Source organism: Xiphophorus maculatus, chromosome 22 (assembly GCF_002775205.1).
Source record: "Xiphophorus maculatus strain JP 163 A chromosome 22, X_maculatus-5.0-male, whole genome shotgun sequence".
Lineage (NCBI taxonomy): Eukaryota > Metazoa > Chordata > Actinopteri > Cyprinodontiformes > Poeciliidae > Xiphophorus > Xiphophorus maculatus.
In genome coordinates this window covers 16,947,278-16,971,544 of record NC_036464.1, presented here as the reverse complement: position 1 = coordinate 16,971,544, position 24,267 = coordinate 16,947,278, and the positions used below count along the sequence as shown (strand labels likewise).

Sequence of the window (24,267 nt, the reverse complement as noted above, 5' to 3'; positions counted from 1 at the left end):
TGCTCCTTAAAATCTGATCTCCTAGATACATTCCTGCTCCAACACATCTAGAGTATCCCTGAATTACAACTTCAGTATGTTGTCAAGTTCGGCAGAGGCCTGAAAATCAACCATTCATTTTCTTCATTTCAGTTGTGTTGAACAAGTCAAATATCAGAAACACACAGGAGATCAGCTCTTTGGCATTGGAGTTGTAGACGCCTTGTTTAGATTGAGAAACAACTCCCATTCATGCACACCCCTACATTACAGGCATACATTAAGCTCACTAATGAGATGATATAGTATTGCATGATTTTAAAACCTTCGTTTATGTTGATCCCATTAACTCTCAAATGGTCTAATTATAGGCTTTTGTGCCTCTAAACCTAATTACACCCTTAGCTATTACTTGAAAATTTTATTTCCATTTTTTACAGTTCAGTCAGAAGTTTCTCAAGAATATACTTTATTCAGCCTGCCTGTGAATGAGGCCATCATTCACAGGCAAATCCTGTTGTTTCAATACTGATTTTCCCACATTAATCGCCTTTATCTGCACAATGATGGGATAAGCTGAGAAGCTTAGCTCCTCAGTTTAAAGATCAATTGGCTATTAGCTTTTCTTTATATTCTAAGAGCGTCACTACTCGCCACTTTCGTATCTCAAAGAGCCCAGCACTGTCCTAGGAGTTGGCGCCTGTTCGGCAAACACTTATCCTCTGAAATACTGGTGGACATGTCAAAGTCGGGTTTTGCAAACCAGCACGTATTTTCACTTAACGACAGATTGCTTTATGATTTCTAATGATGCTTGCACTAGAGTCTGAAATGTAAGCTGCAACAGCGGATAGACTCAGCCAAATTTCACCTGTTGTTGGCTCATTATCAGACAAGCGGCCAAGGTAGAAATTGTAGATTTCTGGCAGTTTGTTACTTTTTCTTTAGTTCCAAATGGAGCGTGGAGATGTGAAAAAGGCAGGGGAGCACAGAATGACTTGACTGTGTGACCTTGATTTGGCTTTTAAGATAAATGTGCAAGACAGTAAAAAAAAAAAGGCAACATTTGCGGTGAGACAAGCCTGTTGATTTTGGCTATATGTACTGCTGAGTAAGTGGTTTAATGTTCTTTAAGAGGTTTAAGTCTATTAAAGCAGCTTCCAGCAATTCTGCTCAGGCAGAAAAGTATACTTATCTCCAAGAGTCTTCCTCTGCTCCAGTGGGAGAATTTTATGAGAGTACTCTGCCAGATTAACACAGAAAGACAATTGTTTCCCACACAGTTTCAGTGTACTTATAATGGTTAATGTAGCCTTAAAGTGCATTTTCAGTTTGAGGGGGTGTTCAGACCCAACGACGACTTCAGTCATGATGGCTTTACTTCTCACAAAGAAACGCAGACAACAGTGAAACACTTTACAAGTTCCCTTTCTGAAGACAACATGCAGATGTTTCATTTCTTTACCAGGAATGTATTAAAGGAAAATATGCTCTTTTGATGGAGCATCATTGAAGTGTAAGCATGCAATATGTGCTATAGACATGTAATGGTACAGATAGATCACAAGGTAAGATGATGCAAGATATATCATTGAATAAATAGACACATGAGCTCAACTTCAAATATATTTATTGTTTTAATATGTTATTCAGGTTATTTGACCTTTAGATGGATGCAAAATGCTAATATACACTGTTTTCAAGAGTTTCAAGAACTCCTAATTAGTCATGTAAATATATAAAACATACTTCTTTACAAATGTTGACTGTGAATGCTTACCTCAGCATTGGGTACATCTGTGCTTGCTGCAATATGTTTTGTGTTGAGATGGTATTTTAGGCCTGAATAGCTTTACGCCTTTTTGCACAACTTGCGCAAAACAATAGTTTTTCCAGCGTTCCATCAGATGTTTTTTTGAAACAAAAGTAAACCCCCGGTGCGCCAACAAAAGCTGCATTCCATCGTCCATCGTTGTTGTTTTCAGATGTTGCTTGTGCATCAGATTTACAGATGAAGTAAACGTTTACAAATCAGAAATGGAATTTTTTTTTAAATCTACTATGAGCGCAAAATTATCTAGTCCAGGTTCATATATTGTAGTTTTTAGGTTTTTCTAATTTTAAGGTGATCGTAACAAAAATAACATTAAAATGCAGTTTTTGTGCTTGCAGAAATAAAATGAAGGCATTATAAATCAAAAACTGCATGCTAAACTAGTGCAAAACCTTTGTTTGAGCAGTCTATTCAGTTCAAATTTTGAAACGGAGTCAATGAAAGTATTAAAGATCTTGAACTCAAGATAATCAAATGCAACCCTAGTTGCTGCTACGGCTGGTCTGAAGGAGCTGAGTTGGGGAGTCACAGGTCAGCGGTGCCTCTGTGAAGCCAAGCTTGCCTGGAGACTGCAGCACCAACAAAGAGATTTGTTGAAATTGATGACACTTTGAGGAAGCAATCGCTTAGTAACTACCACTACAGGAGACATGATGACAGTCCTCAATCTAACTGTGTCAGTGAATTGGAGAAACGGCAATTTAGTATAGGTTTTCTTACAGATCTCCTCAAAATGGTTTCATTGACTGACATCTTTCAGTCTCAGTAATATTTCTGATTTAAAGATGTTTTCAATTTGGCAGCAGTAACCTATTAGTTTGCTGTGTCATTTTCTGTTAGTATTTTTTATAATTGTGTAGTTTGTCTGGTTAAACTGTTTGACCTTTTTAATTATAACACACCATGCTGTGTTATTCATCAATGCCATCACCCATCAGATCTGTTACACTTCCCAGTAAGTGTCCTTCTGCCAAACAGCTTTGCTGCAACCAGGTCTCATTCTGATCTTGAAACCTTTTCAGGTGCACTGCTCTTTTCCTCTATACTGTTGTTGAGGGAGAGCAGTGTAGTAGCTAGCCACCCATGCCAGGAGTCAAAGGTGACCCCAGGATAAGTGAGACTGCTGAAAGAAAGCTGAGATGGTGTTGCATAAGAGAGGAAGCTAAATTAATCTGCTGAAATCAAACTGAGCCTCGGGGTTGTCCACGGCAACAATGCTGCCCATGCAATTTCATGAAGATCTGTTACATCACCACGGTTGCTGTGCTCACACAACTATCAATACATACTAAAGTGCCCTTTTTGAGGTTGCTGCTGTGAAGAATTCCCCGGCTGGGACACATTAGTCCTGAGAAGGGCTTATAAAGGGTTTCCTCAAGTGTATGACAAGACTCTTGCTGCAGAGCTGTTATGCAGGCATTCATTGTCAACTGGGTTTTTACAGATGTCTCAGTTTACCATGTTTTTCAGGACTTTTTCTGCATCTAAATCATTCTAGCTTTTATCTGTTTTTGGTTGAAGTATTTCAGCTTACCACAAAATTATCTCCAGAAAGTTACTGAAAAACAACTTATTTCTGTTTCAAGTTTGCAGTATGCAGGCGAGGGAAAGCTTGAAGTTCGATTTATGTCCTTTAATCGGACACTGATCACTTTATCATCTACCCCTCACTATTTTTGGCTTTTTGAACTGTTAGATGTTCATGGCAGAGATTCAAAAAGTTATTGGAAACATTCCTCTTAGATTTAGGTTTGTATTTATATGATGGCATTCAGCTGTTGCTGCAGATTTATCTGCACACTCATAATGCAAATCAGTCATTCCTACACATTGCAAAAGTGCTTTGCTAGATTAATCTGGAGTACAATAAAGAGTTTGTCATTTTAAACAAACCAGAGTGAAATAATCCGAGTATTCACATCTGGTGCTTACATCCAATATGTTTTTTGTTGGATACACAAAAAAACATTTTCAAGTAAAAGAACAGCATAAACAGATAAATGTAATCAGTTGTAATACTAAAGAAATAAAGCTAAAATGTACAAACCAAAGCACAACATCACTAGCACCCAGAATCATTGATACAAGGCAGGATGAATCCATGCTTTTATGTTGTCTATGTCAAATTTAAACCCCACTGTTTGAATGTTAAAGCTAACATGCAGACTCACTGGATCAGGCAATGTTTGTTCAATCTGATACTGTCTGGTCAGAGTGAAACCTACAGACTCAGTTTCTTGTACTTAACTGGCAGGAGTGGCAACTGATGCCGTCTTCAGCTACTGTAACCCATCTGCTCCAAAATTTGACAAGTTGCGCATTCGGGGAACGTACCTCAATTACTGTACTCATCACTGTTGTAACGATTGTTGTTAATTGTTAGCTGCTGTTGCTTATGATTTTGAGCCAGTCTGCCAATTCCTCTCGAAACTCTGCAGTCAACAAGGATAGCTTTTTTTTTCATTTGTAAACCTGAGAGATGGTTGTTGAAAATTAGAGTGGTAGTTTAAACTTGCCATGTAATTGCTGACTTGCATTAGCAAAAACCAGCATACATAATAAGGTGGCCGCTGAGTGTGTGTATGTGGGTTTGCACAGAGACCACGCAGCATGCTCTGTTTTTTAAAGGTATGATGGATTTCTTCTAGGTTCAGAAATTCAAAGACATTTTCTGATGGATGCAAGATGCTCTACTGGGGCTTTGTTTACCATGGGTAGATGAGTCATTTCATCACTGACAGAACTGTAGTGATCCATAAGACGTCTGCTAGAGTCATCTGCAACTTGTCTCTGTAGTCATTAAAGAAAAATCCCAAATATCTGCCAGGGTGTCATGAGGCCGTGTTCTTTCCAAGTGATTAAACGATGGGCTTCAACATAAATCATCTACATTTGCTTTGCAGTGGACTTGTAGAGCATCAGTATTGGTAAAATGTCTTGCTTTATGCTATCCATGTTTGTTATCATTCTGAGGGACAAAGAGATAAAGGTAATACTTTCTATGTACATTTTCACTGAGTGGTTTTGAGTTTTTTTTTGTTTGTTTTTTTAAATCATTGAATTCATTTACCACTTTCAGATTTGTCTTGCCGATACATGTTTTTCCAAAAAACATATTCTTAATTAGATTATATGTGAAATTGTCATTGGACCTGCATGCTGGTGCCAGTCAACGTAGAATAATAGGTGTGCACATTAGCATTTTTATATTAGGTCAGGCTTTTTTTCTGGAAATTAAGGAAATAATTACGCAAGAAATAAAAAATGGCAAAGCATAGATACAATATTTAATAAAGTCTCTTGCTGTTTCTAGACATGATGTACAGCAGACTCAAATGGCAGAAATATTTTCACGTTGATTTTTCTTATTTATCTCGTAATGCCAATCACTTAAAATGTTTCATTACAAGAATTAAAATGTAAAATGCAAGTGAAAAATATACAGATTTTTTCCATTTTATTTATGTTAAAACATACATTTTTGAGTACAAATTTCTCTGCTCTCGAGGATCTCAATGAAGCACAGATTTTCCTTAGAGGTTGAATATTAAACAACCTTTTTAAGGCATCTGTCACATTTCTTCATGTCAGAGCAGCAGGAAAACCTGGCTACAAAGACACCTTGTATATGTCTTTTCTGGGCTGCACTCAGTTTCCGTGGTAACCAACATTTGAACTGATGTATATCTAGTCAGCAAAAATAAAACACTTCATTGTCTCAATTAGTTTGAGGTTCTGGACTGACTATCTGCACTGCAAGCAGTCTAAGTGTTCCTAAAAAACGTATTGAAATTAACAACAAGGCCAAGCAAAACTTGTGACAAGTCTACCATTTAAACACTAGTGCAATTCCTTGTTTTTGTTATTCAGATCTGATCCACTTATTTCAAAGAAACGCGCAACATGATGGGGCTAGTTGAGGTATGTTTCCAATGAATTTTGTTTTCATTCTTTTGTCTCTGAAATTTTCTTGCACACTTGTCATTGTGTGAATCTCATCTTACTCAACTGAAAACTTAAACTATTTTTGCTCATGCTGTTTATCTTTGTTGCGTACCTGTTTAGTATCCCGATGAAATGATGAGAAACTCAATGCTATGCACGTGTTTAGTGCTATTCGAACATGACTGCTTTTGTTTCCTGGCTTTGTGTTTATTTTTGTCCTTTCTCTTCGTGTGCTACACACTCGTGCCACTTGCTACAACACATATTGTTTCACTTGTCAACATAGATTAGGTGACCTCTCACTCGGTTTGATTTGTGGATTTCAAGGTTTTAAATATAGAAATGGATTTGTGATCAGGCCACATTCAGTTTATAGCACTTGGTTGTTCTGAAGGCAGCTTAAAATGAAATGTTGAAGGAGAAAAAGTTCAAATTGACCTCTGTTATACTCAAACTCTGATTACAATTAGTGTATTACACCACGTAGATGCAGTTTTTACCTATTTTGTAAAGGCTTCATAAAGCAAGTGAACAAAACTCTTTTGTTAATTTTGATGAATGAAGCCATGCGATAGACCAGAGGGGTTTGCTTACCCTGAACTATTGCAAATTGATGCTGCACTAGTACATCAGATTTCTGGTCTGGTGCTTGAAGCCAAATCCTCCAAAAACAATATGCTAAAAATTCGCCTTGGTAATCACAATATGCAAAATCATTTATCAAAACTGTGTTTGGAGCCAAAGGCAAACAGTGGGACGGTGAGACAGAGAGAGGGGGAAGGAGAGAGAGGCAAAAAGATATGCTAAATGTCTCCATACTATAAACATTTAGTAATTTCCTTTCACTGAAATCTTTTGGCACAAAGAAGCTAAAATCATACTGCAGCCTTCCAGCATTTTCCCTGTTTCGCTCCCTGTTCTACTTGAACCTTTCCTCGGAGTTTAAAGATAACACATATAAATCACATGAATGATCCTGTTTTAAGGGACTTGCTATTAAACCTGATTACAGTCAAGAATATGCTCTGCCCTGTCCCACATTTTCCTATTATGGAAATTTCTGCAGCTTGTAACATCGGTTTGGGTCAAGAGGACAATGGATTTCCATGTAACACGTAGGCTAAGAATTATAACGCTAGAGGTTACTATGCTTTTCTACAGAGATATATATTATTCTTAACCTCATAAGTCTTACCCAATATGTCGTATGCAATAACTGAAGCTCAAGACACTTTTTCCAGTTGTCAAGCAAGTGCTGCATACCATCTCTGGCTGGTCTAATTATCTTTCTTTCAGTTAGCAAACTTTGTTTCATAGTTAAATATAATTAATACATGTAACCTTTGGTCTTTAAGGCTTTCTATTCTTTTGTTAGGTTTCAAAGTAGTTTTGGCTTTAGTTTCATCGTGATGGAGTGAAACTAAAATCTTCTCTCACATATCTTTGTATGACTAAATGCATGCAAGTTGGAACCACAAACTTCTATGTATTTCAATGGGTTCTTATGTGATAGAAAAGCACAAAGTATCACAGAATTTTCTTTGCATGTCTTTCATAAACTTTTGCACATAATGCACCTGAAATGTGTGGCATGGTTTTCCTTAATATAATCTCCTGAGTCGATACTTTGTGAAGCCAGCTCTGGTTGTAAGCCGTGTGCAGGTTGGCAAAATCTATTCTTCTGTGAAAAATACCTCAGGTTCAGTCAGATTGCATGAAGAGCCTCTATGAACATATGTTCTGGTATTTATCTTGATCTTTCTCCCCTTAATTTCTGACCAGCTTACCAGATTTTGCTAAACAAAAACGATTTCCACAGCAGGGTGCTGCCACTAGCATGTTTTGCTCTGGGGATGATGTACAGTTTGATTTTTCTGCCAGAAATTGAATTTTGCATGTGGGCTAAAAAGTTATATTTTCTCCTCTGACCACAATGCATTCTTCCACATTATCAACAAAACATTGCTGCAGTATATATGAAATATTCTCGTAATTTTTAGTCTTCAACTAATCACTTTTAAGACTTCAGCATATTGTCTGCATCATTTGTTATTTGTTATTTTAAACTATTATTTTTATTCACAAAAATATGGATTTTATGTTTAAAAAAATACATCACTTTTTCTGTAATGTAATATGTATGTAAAGTTTATGCACACTAATCGTTGCATGTTGAGAGGCATAGAGAGGTTAGATACATTCAGGCAAGAGACAAATACTTTCTTAAGATATGCAGCACACCACAGGATCAAATAACACTGTAGTGTGGACATATATTTACACACTTAAAGAGATGGACTAACACAGCTGCTCTCTGGTAGAAGGCACATTCAAATTTTAGTAAAACATAATGTCCTTCTCTTTGCACAACACGACTGGTAAAAGGTCTGTTAACTTTAAACAAACTAACATTTTTAATCAGTTTTCTGAAGCATTTTCAACCTGATTTTAAACTGGATAAAATGTAATGTTGTTTAGGCCCGCTGCTGTTTTCATTGTTTCCAAATAATTTTCGTTTTTGCTTACAAAATGGAACAGCTGTTATGTATGTAATTGTCTCTGAGGTGTATAGTTATGATTCCAGTTGTGAGAAATTCAAATAGAAACTCACATATAGGAACTGCAGAGTAAAGTAACCGATTGGGAGACTAACAATAAAAGCATTTTGAATGTGGAAAGAAAGCAAAATCTATAAGAACAGGGTCTAAATATTGGTGTAGGGAACATCCAGAGTTAAATATGGCTATTAAAGATACAACAATAGATCAAGTAAAGAAAGTTTAGTTATTAGACCACTGTTCATTGACGTGGTCGAGGTCCTGAGTAAATATGGTGCAGAACTTACAAATCGTTCAAAATAAAGTAGTAAAGTGCTTTCATAATAATTCCTTTTGTTTTGATCTATGGTCTCTATTTTGAATTTGTATGTGTTTATTGTTGTAGTTAATGTTTTTTTTATTTATTTGTTATGTAATCCATATACTTTACATAGTTTTGGTTATTTCTGCTGAATGTGGACTCCAGGAAGAGTAAATGCAAGGAATTGCAAACAATAGGAATCCAAATAAAAGAAAGAAAGAATCTCTTAGACGGTTTACCAAAAAAAAAAAGAAAAGAGACACCCGATATGAGCAAGATATTGGAAGACCTCAGACCAAATGTCTAAAATCTTGCACACATGATAAGTCCTTGGATTTATGAGACTTCTGTCTCCAGTGATCTCAGGCCTTGGAATTCAGCTGATTTGCGGAACAAAAATAAAAGCGGCCGGGCAGGCTATTGCGGCTCTGCTGGAATTTTATCGACCCTTGTGGAATCGAACGGATTTGCAGGAAATCAAAATAGAAATGGTAATGGAGCCTGTCAGGTTTGGATCCTGGGAGTTGCAGCGGTCAGAGGAAACCCTTCGGAGAGAGGGCTAATCACTTTCAGATGAACGGACAGCTCTCCAAGTGAAAGAGGAGAATGTATGTTAGAGAGCAAATATGTCCATCTGTGAAGTTTTCAAAGATATAACTTCGACCAGAACGTTGAGATAAATCACAATAATTGGAGAAATGTGTTTTAAATTGAGATCAGATTTAGACACTTCATCAACTCAGCATAGAACTGCTGAAAACAACCATGGCTGTGTGAAAGGGCATGTTGAGGCACTCAAAAAATATTTCCTTGAAAATCTAACTAAGCGTGGGCTGACATGGAAATATTACAATTTTGCAGTATTAAGACTAAGATTTAAAACAGCAACATATAATTACATGTTATACCCAGTGTTTGGTGCATATGAGCAACACTAATTTATTACTTTTGAAATAATTGTCGAGAAGAAATTATTACCTTAATGTTTATAGTGTAGTCCAAAAGTAACAAGATTAAATTTGCTGGTAAACAGTGGGCTGCTGAACAGACATGACACTAACTGGCTTGATTGTGAAATGTAGTTACAAAATGGTTTCATGTGAAGAAAATTATTGGGCGGTGCTGCTGTACCAATTTTCACCATAACTGTCTGTGTTTTTCACACCCAGAACTATTGTCAGCAAGTTTCTCTGTGCTGTAAGAAAGTATATTCACCGATATGTGAGGGGGATCACTGCTTTACTCTGTGCTTCATATGTTGAGTGAATCCAAATATTTCTGCATTTTTCAGGCGAAGAAACTTTAAACCTTTGGAATGATATTTACAATCTTTGCATACCTCTAACAGTTCAAGGTTAAATTGGAATAGCACTTTCTGCAAATAAATTTCCAAAAACAGTTTCTCATTTTTCCACTTGTTGATGATTAATTGAAAAACTGTAGGTGCCAAATACCAACTTGACTTGATCTATCATGAACAACACATTGCTCCGTCTATACAATCGCAATTGCTCTGGTCATCTCATGAAGTGTAACAGCCTTACCTAGTCATTTAGGTCCACAAAATAAACGGTTGTGTATATGTTTTTATTCTGGATTTCAAATATTTCATTCCTCTTTTTGTATTTTTCTACAAGCACAAGTCCCTTCTGTTATTTGGGACAATCTCTCCCATGTCGGATGACTTCACTCTTTCGAGTCAAGCAAATCTCTGGACATCCCCCTTGTTCTTTTCTATACTTAGGACCAATACCCAAACTCACATGCAGCATGCTCATGCAGACAGTCATCCCATCTGACCTTGTACAGAGATTTTAGCGCTATTAAAACTCCCAAATGCCTCCTAATCCTACTCAGAAACCTCTTCATGCAGTCCTAGTATCTGCTATTGTAGATACTTGTGTCTCTGCGATGCTTCGAGATGGATGGAATTGGACCGAATGTTTTGGCAGCTTTTTCTTAAAAATGTGCTTTTAAACCGCAGCAGTTGGTCTTGGCACATGCTCACTTTAAAACAGGTTTCCAGATTTTATTTGTCTTCCCACTTTGACTTTCCTGGAACAGTTTTTTCCGGATTAGTTGAAGAGTTCCTGTGTCTTGAAGCCTGGGACTTGTTTGTTAGGGGTGGGGAACCGTAGCAGGTGGATGAATGTTTGTCTCTGTTCTTGTTTCTGCAGTTTATATGAAGACATTTCCCCACAGTGTTTACAAAGGGTCTGGTTACACTTTTTTTTTTTTTTCAACAAAGGTAATATTAAGAGCCAAAGGGCAATCATTGGCCCTGCAGTGTCAGTCTGGTATGTGTTCCTCTATTTAAATATTTTTTCTCTCTCTTGAGAATGAGTAGCTGGGGCTGTTTAAAGACCACTTAATGTTAGCAGGGCAATTTCAACTCTGCACTTAATCACATAAGTATTGTTTAAAAGAAAAAAGAGTGATTCTGGGTTGTTACTCGAATGCTTCAAGGACATGAACTTTAAAAACGAATATAATTACCATCATGTTTAGTAAGGGGGAAAATGGTTATTGCCAATTCCTAAATGTGCATGCCGAGAATCTGCTGTAAATTTTCCGTGGGAACTTTGCTTAATTTTCTGACACAATTAACAGAGAAAAAAAAACATGTCCGCACCTGCATGACCGGGCGTGTGTGTGTTGGCGTGTACATGTAGGTCTCTGGCTTTCCATTGAGAAAGTAAATGGCAAAAAAAAAAATGCTGTTTGTTAAATACAACTGGGAAATTGTTTCTGGGTTGGGCTGCTTGCATAAGAGTCACAGATTTCAATCAGTGATTGTATGTGGATGAGATGTATGTAAAATATCGGTCTTCCCCACACAAACACACCCCTATATACTAAACACATTATTGGTTTATTGTTATTTGGTTTGTATTTTATTTAACCTTTGATTAATCAGGAATTCACCACCTATTTTTTTAAAGGAGACACATGTCAGTTGAACAATTATTGACTTTAATTCATTTCCAAATGTTGGGAAAAATAAAATCGCCCCATCCTAATTTTGCTGTCCGTGTCTCTACACAGCGGATTGATACGTCAACGTAAATACGCCACTGCTCTGAGAAAACACCAAAACCGTGAAGCGTAGGAAACCATCAGTGCCAGAATAGAAATGATCTCTTGCCTTCCATCGACGGCCAGCTTTGCCTTGAAGATGATAAGACTGCTAATAATAAGAGCCTCATAGCTGCTTGTGCTCACTCTTGACAGAGGAAGTAATTAAGTTCCAGCAGTTTATCAGTGGGTTGGCCGGAGATTTGCTGTCTGTGGGGTGATAAAGAGGAGCTGTGGTGAGGTGTGCCCTTTCTCTCAAGTGTCCACCCAACGCTATTTTTCATCTTATCTCCTCCTGACTTTCACTTGTTCTTCTTTCACTCCGCATAGGGGAAGCCCGAAGCGGGTCGAGGCTGAGCGCCATCGTGTCAATCACCTTCAACCGCACCCCTTCCCCCGCTCTCCTCAGATGTCCAATAAGACTAATTTTAGCTTGCCGTAAAATTGGCACAGAGTTTCTAAGCGTGTCACTATGTGGATCTGTTTGGACTGGCCGTGTGTGTAGAAAGCACGTTCCGTCTCTGTTTTCTTTTGGCACAGATGTTCCCATGTGGTTTCTATTTTACAGTGATCCAGATTAGCATAGGAATGAGTATTTGCATGCAGCATAGATGCAGTTTTTAGAATGCCTTTCCTTTTCAACCGTCAGAAAATCTTTGACTGTAGCATTTAGACGTGTAACAAAAAAAGTCTTAAAATTTTGGAGAAATGCATGAAGCACTGCTGCTCGGTCAGCTTATTGACACTTCAGGACTGTAGTACGACACATGATTCAGTGGATCAGCTGGTTGTGAGTGGTAAAGTTCAAAAAGAAAGCTTGGAAGATCACATCAACTTACAAGTTTTAATTCTACTGCACATCTGACCCAAAATGTAAGGTCTAATCCAATCTGTGTTGTTTCTAGAGCAGACTGATGGTGTTTCAGTGGCTTTTTTTTAAATAAACCATACTACATTTTTCTTGTACTTGACAATCATGGACTACTTTTGTTCCTTTCTTTCACAAAATAGAATGCATTGACATTTCACCCAAAATGATAACACATGTTGAGGGGTGTGAATATATTTGCAAGGTTCTCGTATGAAGGCTTGAGAATATATTTTAGCGACAGGACCCCGAGGTGCAGACGGGAGAGGTGGGCTGAAAAACAGAATCTTTTATTCTTTGAATGTTACATAAACCTGTTACGTCTTTTTTTCTTTATTATTCTTAGAACGCAGCGATTGGCCTGCAGCTACAGTTGGAGCCCCACTTAAAGTCCTGATGTGTCTCTAAGCATGTAAATGCTGATGCATTTGTTTGTCTGGGTGGGTTTTAATCATCTCTACTAAATATGAATATGTTATAAAACGCAGAGGTTCGATAGCAACATGTTCCTTGCGAAAGTGGGGATGATGAATGAGCCTTGTACAGAGAATGTACCACTAAACTCTTAGAATTTGCATAAAACTGACTGGCAGCATGCATTAAATTACATCGCTGATTTTCTTTTTCTTTTGCAAAAACTAAGTATTTTTCTTGCAGCCCAAATGCAGATTAAATTATGATCTTGTTGAAGTAAAATTTCAAAGCACATAAAAACACTGTGATATGATCAAATGAAGCTTTTTACACCACTGAGAAGGGGATTACATAACGCTGTGTTTATGTGTGTTTTGTATTTGAACAGACAGCGAGATGGTCCCTTTGGACTGCCTGCGTCCTCGTTCCTATGCTGCCACCCGTCGGTCTTCAGCTCGGCGGAACAGTCATGACCCTCGCCTCACCATTAGTCTGTGTGACCTGAGCCTGCAGCAGCAGGAGATGCAGCTCGAGGAAGAGGATGATGAGGGGGATGAAGAGGAACAACTCCAGCCTTTAAGCTCCAACTCCTGCCATGTTCCTCAGAACTCTCAGAACTCGCAGCAGTGCTTGCTGCTGCCTGGCCACTTGGACACCGATCTGCAGTTTCACACTATTCATGGCCTCCATGTCACTGCGCTCGATAAGCACACGGTCGCTCGGCCAGATCACCGCGGCGACGAGAGGACCCTGGTGTTCACCAGCCGCCCAATGCACTGTTCGGAGATTGTGTTTGTGAAGGTGAAAGCAGGAGTCAGCCGGGTGGGGTCTCTTTCTTACGGCGTGACGTCCTGCGACCCGGCCACCCTCAGGCCCAGTGATCTCCCATCGAACCCCGAGTCCCTGGTTGACCGCAAGGAATTCTGGGCCGTGTGCAGGGTGGCTGTGCAACTCCACAGTGGGGACATTTTGAGCTTTGTGGTGAATGCAGAGGGGGAGCTTATGATGAGCCATAATGGGAGCAGTGCAGGAATGGCGCTTTGTGTCGATAACTCCAGGCCTCTCTGGATGTTCTACGGTCTGCATGGATCCATCACTCAACTCAGAATTTTAGGTACACTAATCTTCCCTTGTTTCGATCCTTGTCATTTAGCTAGTTGTGTTAGGTTTATCATGTTGCTATATTCAGTGTTCCTTCCATTTTTTTAATCACAATAAGTTACATTGTATTAAATTACAGAACTACAAGGACAGAATTTTCAGGCTTCAAAAAAATATAATTGCAGAAATCAACCACTGAAAAATAACAATTATTTAAAGTGAAAATGAGGCATTTATTACATAGCAAAGTGATTTTATGTCTGGGCATTGAAGTTATGATTAATAATAATAATATTGCTGTATCTACTACTGTTACCTAATAATAATGACAATAGTGGTGATGTTAATAATAGTGATTATGGTAGAAGCAATGGTGTGCAATCATATTCCAAGACCATAATTCATAACATAAGTCCAGTTAAATAAGAAAAATGGAACGCAATCTTTCAGAAGTAATCTGGAAAAAGTGTCAAACCAAACCTTGGTTATATATTCCTGATTCATATGTGACACCACTGGTGCTCCTACATTCTGAGAGGAGAAGTTTAAAATATGATTTAAGAACAAATCATGCTTGCAGTCCGGGGTGAAAAGGGTGTAATTGGATTTCAGTCAAAAAGATTTGACTTGAACGGTAAGTTGTAGTTTTATCAACAGGCTGGCTTTTAATTCCCCTGCTGTCTTCCAAATATCTACAACGGAGGTCTTTTGCAGCTTTCCATTAAGAAGTTAATACAGCATGGAATTGTTAAATTACGTTTTGGAGGACTAATTCCCACTCTTTCAAACCATAAAAAATGTTCTCGTCCTTTGCCGTCTGGGCTGCTCTCTGACTTTTTATCAATTGAAATATCAGTCGGTAATTTGAATGCAGCTGTAGTGATTTGACTATGGCGGTTAGCTTTGAACCTTCGGTTAAACAGAAGGTTCAAAGCGTGTTTTGTTTCAGCAGATCTCACAAATTCGTTGAGGCTTCGCCTGAAGGCACATGGAAATTCATGTACTGAGTTACTGTTCCTGCATTTCATACTGAAAAGCGAAAAGTGGAGATGTTTTCTTTCTCTCCAGAGATTGTCCAACAAAGTTATTTGTCCAAATTATTGTAGTTGTTGTGATTGGGGTTGCATCCTCTACAACTATCAGTACCTTTGGTTGAGATCCTCGAAAGCCTCTGAATGAAAATAGCATACTATCACAATAAAGATGAGAAAAAAAATAGTTTAAATACTTTTTTTTCAGATTTTCAGTATGGTAAAGGAATAGTTAACAGTTTTGTAAAACTAAAGTATGTCATTTAAATTTTACACAAAATTTTGTAGTGAGCGTTTTGAGGGGTTTTTTTTTACCCCTTAGAAAATGGAAGAAGGAGTTAGATGGGGGTTTTTTTCTATATTATTTTTTTTTCACACACATTTGGACAATCAAGATGAAATCCCACATTCTCCAGAATTTTCAAGAGTGTTTTATAAACCTAAAGAGTACTATGAGAACAAATTTAGTTTTTTTTTCACTCTGTTTGCCATCACTGCAGGTTAAAAAATATACATTATTTAAAAGCCACATTGCCCTATTCCACTGTCGCTGGCTTGCGCAGTAATGTATGCATCTGAGCAGAGCAGGTGTCTCATTCACAGAAAATCAATAATTGAAGGTGACCTTTACTGAAAGTTAAAATAAACTAAAATTGATCAGTTCTCCTAATTTTCTTCTTCAAACCTCTCCTGGATGCTCTCCTCTCCTCTCCACTCCCCCATGTAGTCAGCCAGACTGAGAACTCGGGAGGTTATTTCTGTCTTGCGTGGGCTCCCAGCAGCCAGCATTATGTATCAGGAGGGAGCCTGTGATAGCTTCTTATGATGCCCTCCTGATGCATTATTAAAATGTAATTGCTTGGAGATTTGCTGTGCTGGGTTTTCCACCCACAGCCAGTTCCAGTAACATTAGTTTTCCTTCTGTACTTCCTCATTTTCCTATTTGCATTTTATTTTGCCCCTCCAATCATATCCCCATTTTGGTTTTTTGGGGTCCGTTACTCAGTGCGTTACCCGCTCCAGCTGTGTGTGTGTGTGGGGGGGGTGATGCATTTGTGATGGGATGTCTATACTCACCCACAGCCTCTGCAGTTGCATGCTATAAGTTGCCATGGAGACATCTAGCCACTGAAGCAAGTGACAGTTTGTCATGGCTGGGTGCTGTCAGGCCTCTGAGGTGGAACAGATGAGAGTCTGCCACTGTCACATGATCACTTTGTCTGTTTTATCTGAGAAAGTAAGATTTAACCATTTCATGTTCGACATTTAACATCCTGATGTTGTCGTGTATCACCATCATTATGGGTTTGCATGACTGCCTCCTTTATATCCTCATCTGCTATCTTGAAGCTGCTATGATATATACGTAACAATGCAATTGTTAGCAGCTCTGATAGGTAACACTACTCTTGTTGACACAGTGTTTTGCTCTACTCTGAAAAGCAACATCCTGACAACCATGGGAATGCTTCCTAGACACATGCCACTAAAGTTAACATTAAGAAGACCAATCACCCCCCACAGGCCAACACTGGCGCCATAAACTAGTACACTTGTCTCTGAAGGATAAAATGTGTTCCACTCAGAGCCCAATGTCTTCACTTGGCTTTTTATCATTGAATGGTGCCAGCATATATTGATGGTGCAAAGCAGCAATCCTTCCTGCTTCACAACCTGCATAGCCAGGACCCACAACAAGTGGGGTAGCTTGTCTCTGGTCCACTCTGGATCTCCTTGTGCCTCTAGATTTGCAATGAATGCTTCTCATAAGCCGCAGGAGATTTCTCCAAGTGATTTCATGTAGTAAGGAAATCTGATATGCAAGTGCAAAAAGCAAAAGTAGAGTTCTGTTTCAACAAGTAATGAAAAGGGTCTGTGGACATCAGTTATCAAGTCTTTCTCAGATTCTGTATTGGTCCAGGTTCTAATAGATATTCCTCCAGTTCTCTCCAGTATCTAGCACCATATTTAACAGCTTCCCTGTTCCTGTAAAAAAAAAAAAAAAAGCATCCTACAAATGCTGCCATGATGCAGCCACCACCTTACTTCATTCTTGGGATGGGGGGTGTTCAGCTCAATCTGCATTGTTTGTTTTTGTCTTTCAACCTTCAACAAACTTCTGGGGCATCCACGCAACATCTGCTATTACATAGCATTTTACCATCATGGTGACTTTTAAATACAATAGCCTGTGCTGGATTTTATCTATAGGTATCAGAGTAAAAGGGGTTGAATAAAAACGCACATCAGGCTATAACAATTTTTAGTTGAAAAAATGTGTATACTTTTTGAAACTACAAAAACCTCCCATTGTCTCCATCTATTTTCAGTTGATTCCCAAATGTCTGCCTGTGTCTGAATGCTTTAGCAAATCTTTACACATCTTGGGAACATCTGTCCCCCAGAAAGCTGGCAAAGGCTGCAAGAGGGTAAATGCTCAGTTTGCATCTTGCAGAGAAAGGCTATTCGATGTGTAGACAAGAAGTTTGCCTTGACTGGTACTCATAATGTGATATATTGCTACATGTAATAAACAAGAACTTGAAGGCACTAAACACAAAAGGCTCAAACAGAAATAAACAGACAACGAATACCGCAACACCAGTTATAAATTTATCCAAGAGAAGATGGAAGGCGCCCTTGATGAAAGGGTGCATAAATAGATATGAAGGTTATCCATTCTGCCTTATTAGCGTTCACCAGGACATTTACCCTTGGTGAAAAGCCCCAAAAGGTCAGTTTAAGGTGGTAATGCAAGGGTGCTGTAAACGTGTGCACCCCTGTCCCCTCTGTAATACAGTGTAATCAATATGTGATCCCGGCAGACGGTGCCTCACCAAAGTGGTACAATCATCAATCTCAACAGTGACCTTAAAGACAAATAAATTACTGAAAGACTTATGTTTCTGTTGTCTTTCTGTCCTGACCTTTTTAGCAACAAACTCACTGTTGCATAAAAACCTACTATAATTTGTTTATGTAAGCTCAAACTAAGAGAGCAGGGTTAAAAATGGATGGTAGAAAAGGCATTTGGGTTTAGAGCAATAAATCAGAGCATGCAGAAAACATTATTTGTATACCATATAAAATTTTGAAGCTTGACATATTTTTTTTCTGTGGTTTCTCACCGTTATCACCTCTAGAACATTTAGAACAAACAAAATGTTTGCAAGGGATGTAAGGCATCAATGTCATGTGCATGACGCCAAGTGAACGATCAGTCAGACTGTGACAATGGGGGAATTGGGTCAATATTTTCGTGTCCTAGGAGAGATGATCGGCCTGTATGAGAACCGATGGCAGCTCCAGTGGTTACGGGGCGCAGATGGGGATGGATCATATGGATCAGACAACAGATAGTCTGTGGAAGTTGTTTTGTACCTCATCCAGAGAGATCATGGGTTCGTGAAGGAGGAAGGAAGGGAGGGGGCCGTGCAAGCTCGTGACTCACTCGTTTACACCCACACACATACACTGTGGACTCACTAGTCATCTGCTTGGTAATAGAGCAGAGTTAATGTGTGTGAAAGAAATAGAGGAATAATATGAGGCAGTTAGATGACCAGAACAGTTATATTTGCCTGAATGTTTGCTAATCCACCGTAATCAGCTCTTGTAAAACTCTTGCTTTGACTTTTTTTATGAAAGCGGATATTAACTGTCTGTCCTCTCTCTATCCAAGGCTCATCTTTGCCTCTAGATCATCAAGGTTCATCAGTGCCCAGCTCGCCGTCATGTACACCCAACACCCCGACAACACTCTGCAGTAGAAACTCTGGGTCCAACCTCAACACCACACTGAACATCAGTCTGAATTCAAGCCTTAACTCCAACTACAGCACACTGTTTTCCACTTCCACAGGTTGGTTCAAGGTTTCATGGAAAGTTCTCTTCAGGTTTTCACACTACAGATCTTTGGAATAATGCCAAAAAATATGTTGGGGACAGAGCAAACATGTAGAAAGAAGTGAAAATCTGTGGTAAGACGTTGAAAAGATGTTCTCTGTCCAGTATGACCAAACTTTAGTTATTTTGCCAAAATATTGAGCAGAATTTTCATCTTTTACATGTGCAAAGCAATTAGAGATTCTCATTTGTAGTATTACAAAGACAACCATCAGTTTTTCTCTTCTTCTCTACTTTTTGTCAGCATAAGTTACATATAGTTTGTTGTATGAAAATGGTCAACAGGTGTGAATACTTGCAATGAACTATAGTCCAATGTAAATTAGTCAACTATAAAACTGAAATGCCTGTTTTAGAAACTTTAGAAACTTTGTGATATGAAGCTGTCATCTGTGGTGTCCATGTTGTCTCAGGAGGAAGTAAAGGTGGCAGAAAACGTGACACATAAATACTGACTGACATTTAGAGGAGACCCAGTGGTTCTGCAATCAGCTGGCCCAAGGTTTTTTTAGTTACATCAAAGAAGGGCAAATTCCTTACATATTACTGAATGTGCATTTAGTGCAGCAGACAGTTGGACCCTCTAATTTTAATCTGGAGAGTTTATTTGCCAGATGAAGACTTCAGACAGTTTTTGTGTTCTTTGAGCCATTCCAAGGTTGTTTACATGGGGACAAGCTACTGAGACAGCATGTCTACAGCAGAGTTGTTGCGAAGTTGTGGGTGTCATTGATCAGCAAAACTGTTTCAGCAGGTGGCATGTTAATTAAGTGTGAAAAACAGCAAGGTTTTCCCAAAAGCACATTGCATTATAGCAAGATGAGGAGAATAATCCCTCTACCTCTTAATGGTCACTCTTATGTCAAATCCATGCTTCCTACAGAGTTCGCATTGCGAGTTTAGACCTTTTCTAGCATTTCAGCTCTTTTTCTTATGTCTCTTCTCTCCTCCTTCTCAGATATAAACCCAAGCTCTCCGTTTTCCAGCCATCCACAGTCCCCTACATTCCCATCTTCTTCCAGCTCTTGGAGTGACGAATGCACTATCTGCTATGAAAACATGGTGGACACCGTCCTGTACGCCTGCGGCCACATGTGTCTCTGCTATGCCTGTGGCCTGAAGCTCAAGAAGATGGCCAACGCGTGCTGCCCAATCTGTCGACGGACAATCAAAGACATCATCAAGACCTACCGGAGCACATAGACTTGCTTCCGGCAATGCTCAAGACATCGCAAAAGCCATGTAAGACTTTCTAAAGACAGCACAAATGACGATCTGGCTCAGGTACTTTACAACAGGACTTGAAGCTTGATAAAACATTTTGTTCAAATAATAGGAGACATCAAAAGCCATTAGAGGGACAATGTGATCAATAAAAGCTAAACGTGGTACGGTAAAAACAACATGGCAGTATGTCTCAACTCATTTATGCTGAAGAGAAACTGCTATGTCCCATGTCATGCAGAATATACCCTTCATGATTTCTCCATCCAAGTTAAATGGAGATTGTCCAGAGCCAGGGATAATAACAAAAAGAATCAATCTCCAGCTTCACCAGCTGCTACTCTGCTGCTTGTCAGGAAGCTTTGAGTCAGACAGTCGTTTAAGAGGAAGAATCGATGATTTTCCTAAACTGAGGGAAAATCAAGGGAAGATAGTTTTATTTTGAGATTTCCTGAAGGCAGTGAAAAAAAAATTAAATAAGTAAGGAGGGTGAGAAAATCTTCTTTTAGCAATAATCAGACAATAAAACCTAAGCACTAAGAGTACAGGAAAAACTTAAAGGAACTTAAATCCGTAATAAGTGGAGTGTCTTGCATATTAACCCACCACCTGAGGTTATCAGGTAGAGACTGTGGAATTGGTGCAAAAGTGAGAACAATGTCACCGGAGAAGGTCACACGATGAGGATCGAGAATGTGAATCAGTGAAGATGGAGGCTGAGGAGGCTGTAAGTTTGAGACTGAGATGAGGAGGTGGTTGAGCAGTGTGTGCCTGTATGGTGAAGATGAAGTGTTATGTCACTCACAAGTTGAGATACATTTGCTGGGTGTTGGCTGTGATGCCCTCCTTTTTGTTGCTTTTTGGTAACTTTGCTGGATTATGTAATTGCACAAAAAGTCATCCAAATAAAGAGTGGTGGGTACTAGGAAAGTTTTTTTTTTTCTTTAAAGTGTTGAATCAAGCTCTTCTTCACTGTTAGAATCACTAACAATCCTATAACCCTTCTCTACTTGTCCCATGTCATGGCATTTTGTATGACGTGGGACATGATAATCTTCTTTAGGAGATTAAAATAGTAACATTTGATTGAGTAATGTTGTATATCTGTGCATTGCATCTTCTAGCTGGTCCTCGTGTGCAAACAGTGACAAAGATGTAACAACTGTGAGAATTTCATTTGCATATCATTTTCCGTGCTGCTCTCCGGTTATAAAAGATAACATAACATTTTCACGTGTCTACTCATGTATTATATGCTGATCATCTTTGAATAGGTAACAATGTTTTTTGTTGTTTTTCTTCCTGAAAAATTGCATCATTCATTTATTATAGTAGATATTAAATTGTGTTTTATAACATGTCATCTCATCACTGCAGGATTACCATTACCAATTACAAGTATGTTGTATAACGTTTGTTCATATTTTCTGAGTATTAGGCAGTTCACTGTGAAAACCGAAAGTAATGTTTAGATTACTTTTCATCATAGAATCCTTATTTTGTGGTTCTAGTTTTCAAGACACGAGCTGGTTCACACTCAAGTATAGAAACACAACTTTGCTATATTTTATTTGAAACTGAATATGTTCTTGACGGTGGTATGCATAGTATTTCTTTTATCCTCCACAAAGAGCTCCTACATGTTTTAGTGTCAAAATGTCATATTTTTCCAGGCTTGAGTTTCCAATGTTGTCATTTTCTCCCATTTTTTAAGCTATAAATATAATTTTTACAGCAAACATCTCTAAAATGGTCTTTAAATATGGAACACGGAGACAGCGACGATTACACATTATGTTGTTCTGTGCTGGAATGTTGTTTGGAATGTTTATTAGCTTTTCATACCTGGTTATTTTTTCCTTCCTGACTAAGAAATAAAATAAGGAGTATTTGTACTTGAAAGAGAAACTTGTGAGGATTGAAACTTTGCTTGTACATTCAAAATCTCTTTTTATGTTATTATAAAGAATCTTTGTGTGCTTTTATATGTGTGGCTAAATTAGGAAATGTATCTATAATCTTAATAGTTTTGGTGTAGGAATATAGAAATATGCTACAACATGTCTATAGTATGAATAGTTCTAGAAAGAGTTTACTGATATTTTTCCAGTTCCAAATAGTTCAGGTTTAAAAAAAAAAAAAAAACCTCTGCAACCTCACCCTATTCAGCACATGTTTAAACAAGCCAAATGTGCAATTTTCAAGCACATTTCATAAATATGAGAATATACCACATATAATCTAAAAATCATTGCACACTAGCTAACCTATCCTGTTTCCAAATTGTGGCCTTTAAGCACAAAGCCAAACAGTCAGCACGGAAAATCAACTATTTTGTCTTTGTACCAAAAACATATATTACTAATCATGTACGACTTTACAAATTAAGTAACAGATAAATGAATGTTAAACTTCCAATCATCTGACCAAGACAAAAATTGGTTAGCTTTTCCAGGAAGTAGAAATATCTAAATTTGACGCAGCAACTCAACAGGAAGTTGCTGTAAGTAAATATAGATTTTAAACAACTGTAATGCAATAAAATAGTAACTTAACTTAAGCCAGGCCAGCTGCATCTTCCCCATCGGTTTTTTTCTTCTCATGGATAATGAGCCATATTTATACCACTTTAAGGGATAGACATTTGTAGGTTTTTTAACTGACAATTAAAAATTTGAATTATCAACAACTTGTGACCAAATAGTTTCAGTCCAAGTCAAAAAAAAATGCCAACAAATGTTACAAAGTGTATATGAGAAACAAAATGAATTTGGTTTGCTATTTTTTCTTTCTAAAAGATGTTAAAATAATCTAATTGCATCTGAATATGAATTATGTTTTGTTTGTTAAATAAAGTCTGTAACACTGACCTTTCTGCTGTTTTTTCTCTTTAAGTTATTACTCATACATGAAAGAAGCACATAAGTTCATAGCTCTTGCAAGTGTGTAGGAAGGTCATTCTTTACTTAGGTCGAGCCATTTGGCTTAAATTGCTATGAAAGGGGAAACTTGTGATTTCACTGTTTCAGCTCTTCTGCACAGCATGAATATTAAGTCAATTTGGCACAAATGGGGTATAAGATTGGATAAATGTCACTATATTTTCTCTAAATATGCATTACAAATATTTGATGGTAACACTTAGCAGAAATTTGAAGTTGGAAAGGAGATAGAAACCAAAAAGGTGCTCTGTACTGTACAATCCTTCTCACAAGTGTTCTTGACTAACATTGCGGCATATACTATGCAAATAACACAGGCAAGAGCTTTTAGTAAACGACCATAACTCACAAGGAAAGTGTTTACATTTGTGGTATGTAGACCTGGCCACAGCTAACATCATCAGTTATGATGTTAGCTGGCCTGTCTGTGGGGTTCTGCTGCAGCACTGTCTAATGGCCCAATCCATAGCCTATGATGTCCAGACATGAAACAGGGCAGTGGCGGCTGCCACTCGTGGTTGAGTAGTCTCAGAGGGAAACGTGCAGGTAGAGTCTGTGACTGTGAAAGTGACATGAATGCATCGTTTTTCGCCAGTGTCTGTGTACACATAGAATTTCCACTAAGACCTCTCAGTGAACCTGGCCGCCAGCCTTCTAAAGGCTCAAAGGGTTTGCCAGACTTGCTCAAGCTGAGTTGTACTATCTCTGCCAGACAGCTGCTTGGCCAAACACAAACACCATCTATTAAGGTATTAAGTTTGGATTTCAAAAAAAAGCAGTAGGCAGTATTGATTCTGAATCTTAACCAGACATCAGAGAGCCTGAGTTTTTAGGTTGCTTCTCTTCTTGTTGCACCGCTCAACTGGTGTTTGGTGTTCAGTTGGATGTGACATCTCTTCGTCAGTCCTATTGGACAAACTGTAAGATCAATCACAACTATGTTAGAAAGTGTGAACTGATCATTGTCACTTCCACACTATTTAATTGTTAAGCTGATAAAGTCCCCAAGTAGGTTACTGTGATCGTGTTTAATCCCTACTAAGATATTGTGCAATGTTGCCCTCCAGTGGTTAATAGTATGTTCTGCAT

At 38.3% G+C, this 24,267-nt stretch overlaps 1 protein-coding gene across 2 annotated transcripts in view; it reads left to right on the top strand.

Annotated features, from left to right (window-relative positions):
• LOC102236289 (E3 ubiquitin-protein ligase NEURL1-like) overlaps window positions 1-23,105 on the top strand; it is a 35,288-nt gene extending 12,183 nt beyond the window's left edge. For both annotated transcript variants that reach the window (XM_023327731.1, XM_005814733.2), the window contains 3 exons: window positions 13,363-14,088; window positions 18,789-18,968; window positions 19,971-23,105. In XM_023327731.1, coding sequence (XP_023183499.1) covers window positions 13,363-14,088; window positions 18,789-18,968; window positions 19,971-20,215 — 1,151 coding nt within the window. In that variant the 3' untranslated portion in view covers window positions 20,216-23,105. The remainder of the gene's footprint in view (window positions 1-13,362; window positions 14,089-18,788; window positions 18,969-19,970) is intronic.
• Window positions 23,106-24,267: the final 1,162 nt, after the last annotated feature.